General features: G+C 40.2%; 2 protein-coding genes across 2 annotated transcripts; one reads left to right on the top strand and one right to left on the bottom strand.

The window, feature by feature from the left end:
• Window positions 1-2,493: 2,493 nt before the first annotated feature.
• LOC115437373 (alanine aminotransferase 2) lies at window positions 2,494-9,565 on the top strand. The gene is made up of 11 exons (XM_030160601.1): window positions 2,494-2,598; window positions 2,679-2,768; window positions 2,878-2,986; window positions 7,051-7,184; window positions 7,276-7,519; window positions 7,594-7,673; window positions 7,753-7,889; window positions 8,351-8,525; window positions 8,630-8,785; window positions 8,911-9,023; window positions 9,198-9,565. The coding sequence occupies exons 1-11, from the start codon at window positions 2,494-2,496 to the stop codon at window positions 9,286-9,288; spliced, it is 1,434 nt and encodes a 477-aa protein (XP_030016461.1). The 3' UTR covers window positions 9,289-9,565.
• On the bottom strand, window positions 9,105-17,841 carry dhx30 (DEAH (Asp-Glu-Ala-His) box helicase 30). The gene is made up of 20 exons (XM_030160527.1): window positions 17,651-17,841; window positions 17,353-17,489; window positions 17,127-17,237; window positions 16,774-17,037; window positions 16,542-16,691; window positions 16,310-16,462; window positions 15,377-15,847; window positions 14,430-14,798; window positions 14,255-14,333; window positions 14,041-14,145; window positions 13,767-13,942; window positions 13,460-13,666; window positions 13,274-13,355; window positions 12,987-13,180; window positions 12,724-12,883; window positions 12,478-12,635; window positions 11,648-11,751; window positions 11,418-11,557; window positions 9,628-9,980; window positions 9,105-9,565 (listed from the first exon to the last, which is right to left on the bottom strand). Exons 1-19 carry the CDS (start codon window positions 17,820-17,822, stop codon window positions 9,721-9,723), a joined length of 3,492 nt encoding a protein of 1,163 aa, XP_030016387.1. The 5' UTR covers window positions 17,823-17,841; the 3' UTR covers window positions 9,105-9,565; window positions 9,628-9,720.
• Between the last annotated feature and the right edge of the window lie 999 nt (window positions 17,842-18,840).

The raw sequence follows: 18,840 nt of genomic DNA, 5'->3' as shown, positions 1-18,840 counted from the left end.
ACAATTAATGCTATATTTTCATGTCACAAATGGCCAAGTTATATTTTAACTGAATTTACCTGAAAAACAAATATTCTATTCTTTTAGATTCCCCAATTTTTCTTACAAGATTATATACTACATATCACATGTTTTATTTTTACAGGTTGCAATATGGAGTATGGTGCTGATCCATCCTACTTATGTTACACCAATACATACATTAAGAATGTCACACGTCACTTTTTAAATCAAAAGTTTTCTAATAATAAGCATTTCTATAAAGAAATAACAATTCTATATTGTTATTTACTCTTTAGTATGCTGATAAACTATACAATAAATAATTCTGATACTAGTTCTTGCACAGGGATCATTTGTGGAAACGGTGACATGGCTGCCGAGCATCAGTATGATGGGATCCGTAACAACCATGTCACATCCGTCCACTGCCACATTTTGTGTTTTTGTTAAGCTGTTTTTGTTTTAGATCAACAATACTAACATTTATGAATAAGAGGATAATTAGCCACAGTAAGTATATAAGTTTATTACTAAAAAAGTATTGGTACTGACCAGATCACCATGGGTAATGTCATGTCCATCCACTGGCAAAAGTTTTCACATACACGTGCTATTCAAAATCCAATATTTCTGAAAATAGAGCTTCCACTGTCAAATAATATCAGTAGTCTGTGCACAAATGTATTAGCATTATTTCAACACAGTTCTATGCATTTCTCACAACTTTTTTTTTTTTTTTTTGACAAAAATAGCCACTCATTTGACCCCCTAAGTAAATTTGAGTCTTTATGTATATATTTATGCCAATAAAAAGACGAGAAGTACATTGTCTGAGACCCTGCAAACATACTACGGTAAAAAGTGTAAGTGGAGGACATTCAATCAGCAATTAGTTAAAGCAATGAATAAAAAGACCTTATAAACATAAACACTGACAAGCATCATTTCAGCCGGAACACTGAAATATTAGAGTAGCAACATTACAGTGGCTTTTTGCTATGTCACAAACCAAAATAGATGACACATAAGGCCAAAAAAGTAAGGCAAGGTAAAGCAAACAATAATCCACAAATGACCAATATGTGACTCATTAACTGTATGATCTGTGTTTTGTTTTCTTCTGTGGGTTTGTTCTTGGCCCATGCCCCTCCTTCCACTGAATTTCATTTAAAAATCGTTTCATCCTACATTATAAACTGGTTCATTATTATTATTATTAGCAAGTGTATGAAGAGCAGTTTGTGTGGCCTCAACCTGAGCTCATAAGTCCTTCTATTTGGGATTGTGTTAGCTTTTAATCACACTTTTCCCTTTTGTAACTTGGGCAGAATAACAGCAGTATCCTGCTGAAAAATCCATGGATCTCAATGGGGAAAATGACTTCATGGCAACATACATGTCTCTGTAAATGTCCAATATATGCCTTCACATTGGTGGTTCCTTCACAGACATGAAATATGTTTTCATCCTTTTAGTCAGTTGGTGCTATTGGAGCAAACCACATCCACTTTACCATCAGGATCTTCACTTGCAGCAGTCCCATTTTTACAATAGGATCCACTGAGATGCAAGTGGTCATAATGTAAAAACAGGACTGACATGAGTTTTGAGGGATTTATACTCTTTCCATAATAAATTGAATTCATCTGTAATTAGAGGTTTTTTGTTTTTTTTTATAGGGATCAGTGGAGTTGATGAGTTAAGTAATGTTGATACCATAGATATTAAAAGTTTTTATCAGTTTTTTTTTTTTAACTTGTAGAAGAAGAAACTTGAATTACATATAACTAGAAGCACTCGGAGAGCGCAGACCTCCGCCAAGGCTGATCAGTGGCCCCCCCGTGGGCCCCCCCACACCAAGGAGGTTATGTTTTTGCCAGGGTTTGTCTGTCTGTCTGTCTGTCTGTTTGTCTGTCCGTTAGTGTGCAACATAACTCAAAAAGTTATGGACAGATTTTGATGAAATTTTCTGGTCTGCGCCCCCCCCCCGTGGGCCCCCCCACCCCCGATCACCACCAAAATTTAATCATTTCTTCCTTATCCCATTTCCAACAAACCCTGAAAATTTCATCAAAATCTGTCCATAACTTTTTGAGTTATGTTGCACACTAACGGACAGACAAACAGACAGACAGACAGACAAACAAACCCTGGCAAAAACATAACCTCCTTGGCGGAGGTAATGATTATCATAGATTTTACTCCAGGCAGATAGATAGGGAACTTTTCAGGTTATTGCCGCAGAGAATGTCAAATGTTAAATTTTTAGTTGATGTTAACAAGTAAAAGACAAACTGCTAAGAGAAAAATATAGTGTGACTTGGCAGTAAGTAGAAGGCACAAGTTAATAAGTTACATTTTTCCATGTGTGTCTTCAACCACAAAAATCTTATTTGCAGAAATAGTTTAACTTTTGAGTTGACGAATTTGTGATGTAACTCACCTCCTCATAGAAAGTGGTCTGAGAGGAAAGTGACCATTTTCACACCAATGTCTGACCAGCAGGAGACCGGTCCCACCATGAGGCGCTTGAGTCAGCTGGAGAGTGTGGTCCTGTGGAATCGAGCACGCCAGATCAAGAGGGAGCTTAAACAGGTACGATATATATATATTTTTTTTAATATACATACAATAAGTTTTCACACTTGTTGTAAAAAGTGGAATCTTCCTCATAGGGGGTGAAGAAGCCATACAGAGAAGTGATAGATATCTCCTGGGGTGACCCACAAGGTGGAGGCATTAAACCTCTGTCATTTGTGCGACAGGTAATTTGTTAATCTGCCTTGCAAATTAAGACACACATATTGCATGTATGAGTTTATGAGTTTATAATACTTGGACTAAAACCATTGTCTCACTCAATATAATTGCCAGGTTCTTGCAGCGTGCCATTACCCTCAGCTTTTGAACAGTGACAAATTACCAGAGGATGTCAGACAAAGGGCTGAGAGGCTGCTGAAGGAATGTGCTGGAAGGAGTACAGGTAAGAGATGTATGTGGAGATTAAGATGAAAAATAAGGGGAAAAACATTTTTCCTGACAGTATGCTATTATTTGATAGATTGTTGCATTTATCAGGGTTTAGACATTTCTACCTCCACTTCAGTATTTGCAAACAAAAAAAAAATGCAATGAAATGTGACACCAACACTTGGTTTGGAAAACAATATCCTCATGTGGACACTTTTTTTATTGGAAGTACATTAAAAACTACGAATGACAACGGATAAACAGGTCTGGTTTAAGCTACAGATACATAAATCAGATACCTTAGTTGTCCTTGTCAGAAAATTAATATTTTGCACTCTCACATCACAACATCAAACATTAACACACTCACATACGCAATACTAAGATGGAGTTTCACCAACAGACACCAAAGGGCACATCAGATGGAAATCCTGCATGTGTAATGTGTTTAAAGAAGAAATGGTGTGTAGAACAAATGGAAATACATTTTTAATGATTAGGGAGGACCATATCGTATCAAAATGCAAGAGGGTGCCTCCTGTCACCGACAGTGTTATTTGCCTTTGTCATTCTATCTCCGTGGCTGTAGTCCATATTTGGCAGCTTGGTTAAGCCAAATGTCATAGGTACTTCCAAACTGTAACAGGTTTTAATGGCTCCCCATTTGTAAACATATAGGGTCATTGAGGTCTGCTGTTTTCTAAAACTAATGGCTATTTCATTTGTTTCATCACCACCACATAGTCTCACTAATGCTGTATTGTCTGCATGGTTAATAAAACACCTATTATGTCGAGCTCTACTGCTGGTTGCTGTAGTTGTTGTAGAATACATCATCACTTTCTGATAGAGTGACCATCTGCACAGTCTCCTCTAGAATCCAAGGCTGAATAGTGTTAAAAGCTGATGGACAGCCCAGAAATGAATTCTTGAGCACAAGTGAGATGAGTGTAATAAAATCCATAGAGTCAGACTGACATCTTCCACCTCTAGAGGCTTCTAAACTACAAAGGGTCCTTGAGGTTCTATGTTTGTGATCTAGAACAATGTTCTGTATGTTTTCTCTGGATGTACATGTCACAGGTCTTTTGGCCGGGGCACATATATATTTGACAAGATAAAAAAGATTCACAATGTTGGTACACACTGGGGCTTGGTTCTCAGCATAATCCTTTACACATTGTCCAGACTTGGACTTTATCATAGGTTGTTGTCTTTGACAAGCTGAAGACCCTCTGATTTCTAGATGGTAAAGTTAAAGACGTATATTTCACATCTATTTTTGTGTTTGCTTCTTTTAATTGAAATGTTAAAAATGGATTAGATTTATATCACACTTTTCTATGAAAGCATACTCAAGTGCGTACAGTGGATCCATTATTCATTCACTCTCACACTCTGATGGTGGTAAACTACGTTGGCAGCCACAGCTGCCCTGGGGCAGACTGACGGAAGTGTGGCTGACAATTCGCGCCTAGGGTTCCTCTGACCACCACCACCGAACATTCATACACTAATGTGAGTAGCAGCAATGGAGGCAAGGAAAGGTGAAGTCAAATCAAATCAAATTTTATCTATATAGCACCAAATCATAACAAAAGTTATCTCATGACACTTTACATATAGAGTTGGTCAAAACCAGAGTCTAAGCCAGTTTACAGAAACCCAACAGAATCCTCCAGGAGCAAACACTTATGACTGGTGACAGTGGTGAAGAAAAAGTTCCCTTTAACAGGTAGAAACCTGGAGCAAACCCAGACCCCTGAAGGATGGCCGTCTGCCTTGACCAGTTGGGGTTAAAGAGAGAGAGAGTAAAGGAGGAGAAAAAGAGAGAGCAATAGAGATAGAGAGAGACTGTGGGAGAAGGGGGAAGTAGGGGGAGACACATGGATGCAGTTCATGCACAGATAACTGAACTAGAACATCTATGGAACTGTATAATAAACACTATCATAACTATATGGATAAGTGAGTGATGACAATGAAGGCAGGAGAGAGGCAGGACCACAGCAGCAGGTCCAGAGATGATCCTGGGAAAACCTGTGAGGTGATAAAGCACAGAGACTCCAGGGAAGAAGTCAAGTCAGTAACATGTATTCACTGGGGCATAAACAGAAGAGAAAAGGTCAATCTGAAGTGTCTTGCTCAAGGCCACAACAGCACATGACTAGGACAGGGCAGGATTCAAACCACCAACCCTTCGGTTATTGGATGACCCACTCTACCATCTGAGCCATGGCCACCCAGATATTTAGGCCCGAGCCGAGTAAAGCCGGCGCAGGGCCTATTGAGTCTGCAGTGGGCGCATGGGGACAAAATCGCCAGTGACGCGGTCGCCTTTCGCCACTGTCGCCACTCTCACACACATTCACATTCACGGCACTGAGACCTTTCCGAAGATGTATATGACGTGCACAAATCGCATATTTACACCTGCTCAGAATGAATGGGAGTCAATGGGACACGCCAAGTCGGGGTCAGTCACGCGGGTGTAAGTGCACGACACGTGACATCTGACCCCACAGACATGTGGGGGACCTCGAGAGCTTTCAAATAAGGCCAAATACGTGGTTGCCATGGAAACAGCTATATTGTTCTTGCTCAGATTATTATTATTATTTTTTTTTTGTCTTATTTTTCTTTCTCCTGCGCTTTGAGCTCAATTTTGACCCCCTTAACATTTACGAAAACTCACCAAATTTTGCCCAAAATTCAGAAATGTGCAAAATTGAATTTACATACAGGTTTCGTAGATGTCGGTAAAGAAATGTTGCTGCAGCGCCCCCTTGAAAAGTGGAAATGCATTACGTCAATGGGAGCATGTCCAAAATAAAGTTTGTCGTAGAGCCACAAAAATCGGTACACAGATTCATCATGAGGAGACAAACAAAAAATATTATTGTGGCCACGCCCCTTAACCAACCGGAAGTCGGCCATATTGGATTGAAATTTCCAAAATGCTGAGTCAGCGTTTTCGCTGCCGTCGTATTTTAACTATCTCCTCCTTGGCCGTTTGGCCAGATGAGCTCAAAATCGGTGTACAGTATCTAGAGAAGTGGGGCATCAACAGTTAGCCGAATTTTTTGGATTGGTGTCACCATTTTTGTGTGACAACGTCGCAAACTTTGCAAAGTTTCTTTGCGAATTTACCATTCAAAAATTGCTTCAGCTCAGACATACGAACACCGATTTGGCTCAAATTACACTCAGACGTCCATCTCCCAGGCCTACACTCATTTATTAAAAGAATTTGAAATTTCGCTCTAGAGCGCCCCCCTACAAATGTACATTTACAAAAATGACATCAGTTTGGAGATACGAACACCGATTTGGCTCAAATTTGACTCAGACATCTGTCTCCCAGGCCTACACCTACTTGTCAAAAGAAACTGAAATTTCACACTACAGCGCCCCCTACAAGTTTTTTTTTTTTTTTTTTTTTTTATTAAAATTGCTTCAGTTTGGACATACGAACACCAATTTGGCTCAAATTTGACTCAGACGTCTATCTCTCAGGCCTACACCCATTTATCAGAAAAATTTGAAATTTGGAGCTGTAGCGCCCCCTACAATTTTACCTTTACGAAAATTACTTCACTTCAGACATACGAACACCAGATTGGCTCAAATTTGAATCAGTTGTCAATCTCCCAGGCCTACACCCATTTATCAAAAGAAATTGCCATTTTGCTCACTAGCGCCCCCTACAAAATCACCTTCACGAAAATTGCATCACCTCGGACATATGAACACCAATTTGGCTCAAATTTGACTCAGTGGTACATCTTGCAGGCCTACACCCATTCAATTGAAGAAATTTAATTTTAGCTGCATAGCGCCCCCTATAGATTTACTTATACAAAAATTTCCTTAGTTCGGACATACAAGCAATGATTTCCCTCAAATTTGAATCAGTTGTCAATCTCCCAGGCCGACACCCATTCATCAGAAGACACTGAAATTTGGTGCTAGAGCGCCACCTGCTCAATGATGTGCATACTTCCACTGGACGTGCCCTTGGTGAGGGCCTTTAGATGCCGCTTGCGGCTTTAATTATTTCTATTCTTTTTTTTCTAGGCTCATACACTGCTACACAAGGAATACCATACATAGTAAAGGGAATCTCTGAATTCATAACCAGACGAGATGGTGGTGTTCCCTCTTTTCCCAACAATATTTACATCAGCTCAGGTTCACAGTGGTCACTCCAGGTACCCACCAGCCTCATGTGCCCTCATATGTATATGTAACCTATGTAGTCTCATCATTTCATCATTTTTTTTTGTTTACTCTGCTTACTAGAACATTTTCATTATCCTGGTGAACAGCATGAGTGCAGTGAAGACAGGGGTGTTAACTCCAGTACCATGCTACGACAAAGTAAATATGTCCATTAGGGAGCTGGGTGGGGTTACCATACCCTACTACCTCCATGAGGACCAGGGCTGGGAGCTACAAATAGAGGAGCTAAACCGAGCACTGGAGTCTGCAAAGGGAGTCTGTAACCCTGTCGCTCTGTATGTTATGAACCCTGGAAATCCCACAGGTAGGTGAATTATTTATACTTTAGAGTAAATAAAATATACATTATATTATTATTTCCTCCTGTGCCACTAATAGGTCAAGTTCAAACCAGAAAATCCATCCAAGAGGTTATTCAGTTTGCCTCAGAGAAGAAGCTCTTTCTCCTGGCTGATGAGGTGAATGTCTTTATTCTCTTGTGATCACAAACACAATACAAGGGTAAATGATCTGTTGGACTAATGTTTTCTTCTGCAGGTCTATCAAGAATGTATTTATGGGGAAAAGAGTGAATTTGTCTCCTACAAGAAGGTTCTGGCTGAGATGGGACCTCCTATTTCAGAAACGGTGGAGCTGGCATCTTTCCACTCTGCATCCAAGGGCTTAATCGGAGAGTACGTTTCAGATACAGTCAATATTTCCGAACTTCATCAACTACTGAACGACCTTCTCATAAATCTGCATCCTGTTGAATGTTGCGCATCACAAAATGGTGTCACAGCCTGGCTCAAAAAAAGGAGACCACACAAGACTGTAACGTTTAACCCAAATTTATTTAAGAAACTAAAATTAGCATCAGTTAATCAGTAGTGAGTGTATTGTGTGGATGTGTGAACATGTATGAAAGTGCAAAACCAAAGAGACCAAGTTATCCAAAACCAACCAGCCAGACCATCCAGACAAGTGAGAACCAAAACCCATAGTCCAGATGAGAGAAACAGACTGCGCTGGCCCCTTTATATAGAGCCAAACCTCCAGATCCCAGGAGCAAGGAAAACTGGGAACACACTAGAAGCAGGAGGCCATCACAATGGTGAAGGTCAAACCTAAAATCTGAGCTCTCATCTCCATCCAGGTGTGGTTTGCGTGGTGGATATGTGGAGCTGGTCAATGTGGACCCTGCTGTCATGGAATACATCTACAAACTGTTCTCGACTGATTCCTGTGCATCTGTCCCTGGTCAGATTGCCTTAAATTTGATGACGCACCCTCCACAACCGGGAGATCCCTCGTATTCGCTTTACAATGAGGTGATCATGACGATAACACAGCTGATGCACTTATAGTGTGTCGATGTATTAGCTCTAAGCTGCATTTATTTATGTTTGTTCAAAAACACATGCTTCTTCTGCAGGAAACACAGCTCATTCAGACCACGCTGATTCATAATGTGAGGAGAGTCTTTGAGGTTCTCAACAGTGTGCCAGGTTTCAGCTGCCAACCAGTGGAAGGAGGAGGTTTTGCGTTTCCCAGACTGCATCTCCCACTGAATGCCATTCACAAAGCCAAGGTTACAATTATTTGTCAAATTATCTTGTATACCCTACAAAACCAGAGCAACATATCATTTAAGACAAATATTTAAGTCTCTTATCAGTCAAATATTTTACACCTGGATGTCTTTGGATACTATAGGAAGCGGGAATGCAGCCGGATGAGTTCTACTGTGTGAGACTCCTGGAGGAATCTGGTTTGTTAGTCAATCCTGGTTGGAATTTTGAACAAAAGGAAGGCACCAGTCACTTCAGGTATGAAAAACATGCACAATTAACCCTCACATTCTTTAAAAAAAAAAAAAAAACAAAAAAAAACAAGTAGCAACACAGTGCAAACTATAGGGTGTAGTTTATAACCTCTGTTGTGCATTTTAAGTCAAATGTATGTCTGGCAAACTTGACACTATATTCCTGTTTTCTTTGCAGAATGAACATTATGATTAAAGAGGAAACCCTGGAGGGGGTACTGAGACGCCTGGTCAGCTTCCACACAAAGTTTATGAAGGAGTTTTCTTGAGCAGAGAAACCAGGCAAAGAGGAAAAATACATAACTTAGACCTTTTCATCCAGTCTAATGCAGTCCAAATCTGCAACTTAGTGCAGACAATAATATTTGTGTTGTGTGTGAATAATTAATAAAGCAAAAATATATTAACTGCATACAGTCTGTTAATTGACCTTTTAGTCATCTTTTGTCTTTATACTCATTTAGAGTAAAGTTCAACTTCTGCTTTCAATGAAGCAATTAACATTTCAAACATAATTCACTAACAAATCCACAAGGAATTTACAGTGACAGTAAACAGAGAAATAATAATTCAAAATTGTAAAAAAAAAAAAAAAAAAAAAAAAAGACAAACAAAACAATGAAACTTAGAACTGAGATGCCGCCATATCTTCATCAGTCAGCACAACATTCAAATAAAAAAGTCCACAGTGTCGAGTGTCATCAGTCCACCTCACTGTCACTGTTCTCATTCAGAGCACAAGTGTTTGAGTCTGTATTGTTTAGAAGTTCAACCAGCAAGGAGATGAGCTTGCCATCTTGAGAAGAGTTGGTCATTATATTCCTGGGGTTGTTGAGGTTGCGGTGCAGCATCGTCAGAATGGACGTACGTAGCTCCCACAGCATCTCCCAGGTATTGGTGGACATCTCACACCGCATCAGAGAATGATCAGGAAATGAGACTTCCACTCTGTCTCCACTCACTGGGACAGAAAACGGATGCATTAATCACCAAGGAGAATTTAAGTCTAAAAATATGAAGGTCTACAACATTTATTTTGTTGGAATAAACAACATAATTGAAATACATGCTAGTAAGGTTTAAGTACTGTGAGCCTAGAAACTATGATGACTAAAGCTGCACAATATATCGGTTGAGCATCATCGCAAGGTACATGTGCGCAGTAGTCACATCGCAGGTCCTGCAATGTAGGAGGCAAATGAACTCTACGTGTTCTCATCTAATTTCAACCTGGGTACCTGACACACACTGTGCGCAGTGATCCACCAATCACAATCATTCTTAATTAGTTTGCTGAAGCAGACCACGCCCCTGCACATGGAGCGAGTCGCTTTTATTGATTATAATTTGATTTTTTATTATTATTCGGATAAAAAAAAAAAAAACATTCATAAAATTTTCTGGAATCTTTTGATTTGAAAATATATTTACTGAAAATAGTCTAAACAGGAGAGAAATGTTAGAAAAATATTAGACTATTAGACTACTCTGTAAACACCAGGTGTCCAGAGCACAAGTCATGGATGGGTTATGATGACATATTCTGTAAGAATGTCCGGACATATCCACTCAGGATATGTCTACCATTTCTTCGCTATCTGCTTGTTTTCCATCCAGTTTGGGACCAGAGCAGCCTGCTGCCCTTGAGGAGATCAGGCCACAGTGTAGGTGGGAGAAGAGTACAAACGTGGTCACTGAACCCATGCATCACCGTGTTTTGGATACCTAAGCCAATGGTGAATTTGATCAACGTCATTATGTTTGTACACTTGGTCCAATGGTTGTTATATTCATGTTCTTTTATAAGATCTTAAACTTCCTGGTGTTAGTTAGTCAACTGCTGCATCTCGCTGTCTGTACTTGACTCCTTGCAAGTAAAATCTTCTGATTCCAGAATCCAGTGATTCCATCTTTTGTCTCAGCGTGTATCACAGAATTTTTCTATCAGTAACAACATTAAAAATGAGCAACAAACAAGAGAAAATCACTAAAAATGAAGACTTGGTGCAGAAAAAGAAAAGCAACGTCAGTTATCTGGAATTATTTCAGCTACAAGAGGGATGATATTGAAACATGTGTCGACAGTGCCTTGCACCTGTTGCCACAACAAGAGGTAACACAACTAATTTGTTCGACCATTTACGTCAGCACCACACAGCTATTATATCCTGCTGAGTAGTTTTTCATATCGCAATATATATTGTAGGGTTAAAAAAAAATCACGATATTAGTTTTTTCCAATATCGTGCAGCCCTAATGATGACAGACATGAGTAAATGAGACAGAGCAACAAAAAAGCCCAGCATGCCAGGATAAACAGGATGAATAATTCCTACAACTATAAAAACAATGAGCATTGCAGTATTTATGACTTCAGTTAGAGCACAAAATGTCGCACCTGTCTCTCTGATGTCAGAATCTGTAAGCAGCAGCAGAGCCAGTGGATGGACTGTGGAAGAATCTCTGATGAAAACTTTACCGTTGGACTTGACGGCACCAAAGAAAGTCAACCACCGACTAGGCAGGTCCTCCTTCCCTCTGAAACATTAAGGTTTATATGCATACATTAGTTTTGGATGGACACCGTAAGCAAGTGTTATGTAGTTGAATTTATAAGTGTGCTCAAACCTGTTAACTGTGGAGCGGTGAAGGAGGACTGGCCCGGTGTGTGTACGGAAAGACATGCTGTTGGGACGAAAGCGCCCTCCTTTGGTCACGACACCTTTTTTCACCTGATAAAAATGTGACAATGCTGGAAGTGACTATTTCTTACCAACTAATATTCACAACAGATGAACAATGTCTCCATATAAATAGATACTAGGGATGCAAATTATCGATTAATTCATTAATCATTAGTTGGTTGACCTTGTCGATCGATTAACGACTAAGTGATAAGCGGTGATTTTCCTGTGAACCTGAATTTTTCTTTCAATAGCATCTATAAGAATAAAAGCTAAATACAGTTTATATACTTCATGAAAAAAGCATGTCATATTCCTTAATGATTGATTTATTGTACCATTAGGTATACAGTACAGGCAATGACATTTATATAGTATGACATAAACTCTGCAGAGAAAATTAAATAAAATGGGTGGATCTGAAGAGGGGCAGTTAGGAAGAAATGGGCATTTATGACTTTGCATCACTACCTGACACACAGAGCAAGATTTCAGCAGAGGAGGTTCACACGGGGGAAGCCTAGTTTAGGCAGTGGCACCCCCTACTGTCGACACCACAAATACCGCCGTGGAAAAGGGCAATTAATCGACAATTATTCTTATCGACAATTAACTGACAGTCAATTAACTGTTTACATCCCTAATAGATACGTCAAAATATATCAGAATTTTCAGAGTAAATACGTTTCATGATTCCACTTTGGATCCACTTTAATTACTTCTGCCCCCCCATCATGATGGAGGACTGCAGGAAAATAAAAAAAGAACACGTACCTGAATGAGATTGGGATACAGTCCAGCCAGCAGTACACCTTTAATCAGCTCATCCTGATCGCTGTGCTCATTGTTGAGGGAATTTTGGCGCTGGCAGTCATTGGCACGAGACACTAGCTCAGCTTCATGTAGGTTCTCACAGAATTGGGAGATGAGACCTGTGGCATAACAAACATCAGTCACATTACTCTAATTGCATGTTAAGTTAATAGGTCATGTCTATGAGAGTGTGCGGTTCAGACTCACCGTTAATAAATCGAAGGCCGGTCCTGGACAGAGTGTACTTATCTAGATATTCGTCTCTCTCGTCTCTATCACCCTCCTGCTGAAGTCTCCTCCATCCCAACACAACTCGACTAAACACCAAATAGTCACTGTAGCTGAACCCGCTTAACTCTTCTTTAGCCTGAAAAACCGAAACATGGAACATTAAACTGTGTGCTTCCTTTCTAAACTATATCATTTTAAATCTATGTGGAGCATTTGCAGGTGATGGTAGAACATGTCACCTTGTTGACCAGTGCTCTGTTTTGCAGGCTGTTGTAGAAAGGGTCTCTGGTCAGACAGGCGGCTATAGACAGCAACGGCAGGACACATCGAAACATGGCACCGAGGACCAGCATTTTGCCCAGTCGGGGGTCACATGACATACACGCAACACGCTCTCCTAAAGCTGTCATAGATTCTGTCTTATCCAGAACTCCTGCAAAGAGTAAACACTGATGTTAATTCGATCTTTCAAAGAACTGAAAGAACAAAATTGGACACTTTGTCACATAATCTGAGAGTAATGCACCTATGTCTTGTAGGTTTTGGACGGCATCTCTTACAGCTTCTTTCTCTGGGCTGTCGAGGACTTGGGATAAAAAATCTATAGCCTTGAAACATAAGAAAAGGCTTTATTCAAAGTGTCTGCATATGAATGGATGAATAAAAAACAGTAAGTTTAAATATGACGACATTCTTTGTTCTCTTTCACTACCTTGCTGTTAGGGCTGTGAATTTTGGCTTGCAGCACTAAATTCTCAAGGGGAGTGCGTAGGATCTCAGGAATGGGGAAAGGAGTCATGGAATCAAGTTGACTCCGTGGGAACAGGTGGTATGATTGTCCTGGCTGACATCGGCCTGCTCTGCCCTTTCTTTGCGTGACATTTGACCGGGATATCCAGACTGTGTCCAGGCAGGAGACCTGAAAAAAAAAATGAAGCCTGTTAAGTCTTTTCCTATAAATTGCCATGTAAAGGTTTTAGATATTTTTAAAAATCCAACAACTACTCTCTGATAGTGACCTTGGTTCGTGGGTCATAACTGTGCTCCTTGTGTGTTCCTGCATCTACTACATGGACAATGTCATCGATAGTGATTGAGGTCTCGGCAATGTTGGTAGCTAGTACGATTTTCCTCTGTCCCACAGGGGGGTGCTGGAACACAGTCTGCTGGTCTGCCACTGACAAACTAGAGTGCACTGAAAAGATTTAGAGAAAGATTTTAAGAATGAATTTAAAAAGGTATTGATATCCATATGAGGAAAACCAGACTTTGTAGACAAACGTATACTCATACATGGAAGGATCATCTGTGAGCCTGACATAAAGTGGGACTTGGCTGCAAGTTTTTCTTGAACTGTCTTGATGTCCTGCCATCCAGGGAGGAAACACAACACTGCACCTTAAGAATGAAGTAGGAGTTTTTACAAGAAATATGCCATAATCACAAAAACTGTGATTAAGATATTTTTTTAAAAGATGAGGGATATCCATAATAGTGATTTATCTACCTGGCTCTCCATGTTTGTCAATGTGCTCGATTACATCAGCCACTAAAACAAGATCTGGTGCAATATCCTCACTTCCTCCCTGAAATTATATAAGAAAGGAATTCATAACAGATTGTTGTTTAAAAAAAAATCACAAAAATTAAAGAGACATCCAGAATACACTTGGGTGTCTTACCACCGGGTCTTGGACTGGTATCCTCCGTCCCATCTCTTTTAGCACCTCCTCTAAAAACCTGTCTTTCACTGGGTGCATGAACCCTGGTACCTTTACTATTGGACAGCCTCCAAAGTACTCAGACAGTCTCTTGTTGTCCCCAGTAGCACTCATGAGCACCACTCGGAGGTCTTGGTTCTCATTTAAAGCAGAGCGCAGCAGAGCCAGCAGCAGGTCTGTGTTGATGTCTCTCTCGTGAACCTCATCCACCACCACATGACTGACTCCTTTCAAGGTCGGGTTTGACTGCAGCTTCTTCAGCAGGACGCCCACTGTGAGGAAGAGCAAGGCCCCGCCACTGTGCTCTGGTGGTCGGCTCTCGAGTCTTACCTGAGGATAAATAAATGAATAAATAAATTTAATTAATAAAGTATTTTTATTATTGACCATGATATTATAAGGTCAATAATTTTATTACTCACAACTAAAAACAATAACAACATTGCAAGAAAAAAAGAAACATGAGAATTACTGATGGTTAATTAATAACATAATGTCTTGTAAAAACATGCTGTCTTCACCTAGATACGATATGTAGTGTATGGTGTTGAATGGCCAGTCATTTAATCCTATAGCAACACTATGAGTGAAAATGCTGTCATAATTAGCATGAAAATTTTTAGTTAGGTCACAATGATTTTCACCTTTGACCTTCAAAATCTAGTCAGTTCAGCAGTGAACATTTGAGCCAAGTTTCTATAAGTTGTTAATGAAAAGTTGTGTTCACAAGAATGGGACAGGTGGACAGCTATCACTGGCACAAGGGTACAAAAAGGTTATCAAAATATGTGTAAGGCAACATGAGTATTTTGTGTTATTACAACCTGTTAAGCTGTTTTAACAAAATAAATGGTACCCCCCTCAATTAGCATAAAACAAATATAGGTTGTACATAAGTCTGCATTTACCTGGTATCCTACAGAGTGTTTTAGAGCTGGGCCCATCTCATGAGCAACACGATGAGCCACTGACACAGCACTGATCCGACGAGGTTGAGTAACCAAGATGTTGCACTCAGCCCCCTCCCCATCTCTCACACATTCCTCCAGCAGAAAGCGGGGGATCCGGGTTGTTTTTCCACATCCTGTTTCACCGGCAATAACAACCACCCTGGAAGACTGAACTACAGACACCACCCGCTGACGGTGGGCATCGACTGGGAGCTCCACGCTCAGCCTAGGGTTTGCCCTCTCCCACTCCTCCTGCAGGTACGTGTTGAGCTGCTGAGCCTCATGTTTGGACAGACTCCTGTATGGTCGGCCTGTAATGGCATCTGTCACCAAGTCCTCGTCTTCTTCCTCACCGTCTTGGGTGATGGACTGCTGTCCTTTCCTCTCTTCCTCCTCCCATAATTTTTCCATTTCTGTTGCCACTGGATACTGGTAGAGAGACACTATATTACTTATGGGATGATGTAAAGGCATCATGAAATGAATAAATGTATGAAGGGATTTGAAAATTACACCCTTGTAAAGCACCACTGACGCAGGAATACAGTAGTATTACCTGCAGTAATAATGTAACAACTGTGCAAGTCTTCTGTGATCTTAAACCCATGTGAATCCACTATGTCTATAATGTGTAAAGTAAAGTTTCACTGCAAATTATCTTTTTTTTTTTTACCAAACAGAGAGATTTGGGATTATTGGAGGGTATTTGTTTCCTCTGTAAATTATTTCCACCCATCCAGTCTAAAGTCTATAGAACTATGGTGTGTTAAGGATTAGCTGAGTTCTTCTACATAAATTCAGAAGATATAGCATTTGAAACAGAACAGAGTCCCATAACTGTGGCCAGACTGAATGTCATCCTCCTCATTTTCATACAAGATATAAACTGACCTGTGTGAGGTAATCTTTTATGCTTCTCTCCAGATTTCCTGGGATGTCCAGCTGGACTGGGCGTCGATGCTTCTCTCCTGCATCCTTCACTTGGTCACGGTGATAGCTGGCATGAGTCAGTGGGTTGTTGCCATTGTCAAGCAGCTCAAGCTCCTAGGTCAGATGACAAGAGATCCATTTTAGCACATCATATAAATATAAATGAAAACTAGATCTCTAAAGTTATTGTTACCTTCAGTTTCATGCAGGCAAGAGCTGCAGCTCTCTTTTCTGCTGTCACTCTGTTGTTTGCCACAGCTGCGAATGTCATCTCCTTGGGCCAGTGTAGTGTCAGTTCACACTTCTTTAACTTCCCACCTGCTGTTTTATACTGCATCAGCTCCTGTAATTATAGTGCTAAAATTATTAAACATGGCACGCAAGCGGCATTTATTTCCTTTGGTCTTAGTGTTTCAACTACCTACCCTGGTTCTGTTTGAAGACGTGGCCACCTGGAGGACCCTGTTCAGGAGAGATTTAGGTTGTGGAAACATGGAAACTGCTTCATCAACATCAGAGGTTTGTTGCAAAGGAGACAGCCATTGGTTTTGTTCCTCTCTTTGTGTTCTGGAGACATGAACACTGTCTTCACAGTCTTCTATATCAAAAAGGGGAGAATGTAGCCCTCCTCTCCCTCTGCCAGCCCTCCTCCTGGGGAGTTCATTGTTTGGACCAATCACACCCATGTCCTGTGCGAACAAAACAAACAGCCGGAGCCCATCAATACAGAGTGATGGGAGAGGTCCTGTATTTACAATATAACGGCAGTGGAGCTTACCCTGAGTCTGAGACAAACAGCAGCTGCAGCATATTGTTCTGCTTCAGTCTTTTTGGAAGCATAAGCCTCCTCCTGAATTCTGCAGGGCCACTGCACTGTCACAGTGACTTTCTGTAAAAACACAGGAACATTCACAAACCTGAGTCAACCATAAAGGCCACTGATTTCAGCTCAGTTGGAGAGTGATATAGTCTGTTTTTTCATCTCTGATAGTTTCTGTTCTGACCTTAACACCCGCTTGTTCTGTGTAGCTGTACTGGATGACCTGGGACAGGTCGCTGGTGCCCAATGACCGTGAGATGGTGTTATTCAGTAGGCTTTTAGGATTTGGAAACTCGCTCAGCAGCTTAGAACTAACCTTACCTGGACAGTAAAAGGGCCAAACATATAGCACGATCAACGATGAGGAAATATCTCGAAATGTAAGAATGAATAGCATCTTTACAAAACATGTGTCCTTGAGCTTTACCGCTCACTCCTCTGTCAACGGTTAGCACACTTAGCTAACGGAGGTTTTCACTCACCTCGTTTAGCCTGGACATTAGTTATTTCGTGATCCTGAAAGCCTCGGGCCTTTGTCCTGTACCACTGCACTTCTCTGCTCCAGTTGGACGGTGTTTTGCCTCCTGTTTGAAAACATTTGCCTAAACTGCATAGCGCTCTCATTCGCACGAGTAAAACACCGGGGAGCGCCATCTTTAAACTACATATTTTCTTCTGCGTCAAAGCGCGGAAACAGGCGCCACCGTTCACAACAATGAAGTCACAGCGCCACCCTGTGGTTCAGAGGACTTTAACTATCTTAAAAGGCAAGGGTGTCAAACTCAGGGGCCACACTCAGCTAAATTAGATCTGAAGCGGTAAAATAATAACATAATAACATATAAATAATGTCAACTCCAAACTTTTCTCTATGTTTTAGAGCAAAAAAAATTGTTTTACATTATGAAAAGGTTTACATCTGCAAACTATCTTTTCAAAAGATGTGGATAACATGAACAAACTGAAAAAATAAGGGTAATTTTAACAATATTCTGCCTCAGTCTATCATTTAGACATGTATATTATAACTTACAGATCACAGTGGATCTACAAATGCACAAAACATTTAGCAACAGGCAGAATATTGGTAAAATTGTACTTGCTTCTCTTAAGACATTTCAGGTTGTTCATATTTGTTCAGGTTAATTACATTTTTTGTGAAATTATACTTTGTCTTAGTGTAAATACATGAAAATATTTACATTTACAAAGGGAAAAGTTTAGAGTTGTCATTATTTATACGTTATTATGATAGTATTTTACTGGTCTGACCCACTGGAGATTTAACTGGTCTGAATGTGGAACCTGAACTAAAAGGATTGTGAATTTCTTAGTGTAATTTTTGCATTTCACAAATTCATCCCAAGAGCCGGACTGGACCCTTTGGCAGGCTGGATTTGGCCCCCGGCCCGCATGTTTGACACCTGTGTTATAAGGAAACTGCAAAGTAAATGATGCCCTTTTAAATATTTGCGTCATAAACAATAGAACTTAATCGAATTACCCATTATATTTCTTATTCAGAAACCCTTAACAATGATTTAGGCGTAATTTTGTTCTACATTTAATTTGAAATATCTGACAAATCCTGATGACTGATCTACTTGTAAGTTTTTCAAGGCATCACCTTTATTACAATTAAAAGTTCTTAAATTAATATGGTAAAAATCCA

The sequence above is a fragment of the Sphaeramia orbicularis genome, chromosome 17 (genome assembly GCF_902148855.1).
Source record: "Sphaeramia orbicularis chromosome 17, fSphaOr1.1, whole genome shotgun sequence".
NCBI lineage: Eukaryota > Metazoa > Chordata > Actinopteri > Kurtiformes > Apogonidae > Sphaeramia > Sphaeramia orbicularis.
Note: the sequence above shows the minus strand (reverse complement) of the source record. Positions and strands in the feature narration are given on the sequence as shown.

Excerpts from the sequence above, each read along its gene's own strand:
- LOC115437373 (XM_030160601.1), top strand. The coding sequence starts at position 2,494 with ATGTCTGACCAGCAGGAGACCGGTCCCACCATGAGGCGCTTGAGTCAG. Across the intron at positions 2,769-2,877 it reads CTCTGTCATTTGTGCGACAG|GTTCTTGCAGCGTGCCATTA; the intron begins GTAATTTGTTAA and ends TATAATTGCCAG. Across the intron at positions 7,520-7,593 it reads GAACCCTGGAAATCCCACAG|GTCAAGTTCAAACCAGAAAA; the intron begins GTAGGTGAATTA and ends TGCCACTAATAG.
- dhx30 (XM_030160527.1), bottom strand. The coding sequence starts at position 17,822 with ATGGCGCTCCCCGGTGTTTTACTCGTGCGAATGAGAGCGCTATGCAGT. Across the intron at positions 16,692-16,773 it reads CGTCTTCAAACAGAACCAGG|GAGCTGATGCAGTATAAAAC; the intron begins GTAGGTAGTTGA and ends CTATAATTACAG. Across the intron at positions 13,356-13,459 it reads TTCACAGCCCTAACAGCAAG|GCTATAGATTTTTTATCCCA; the intron begins GTAGTGAAAGAG and ends TTATGTTTCAAG.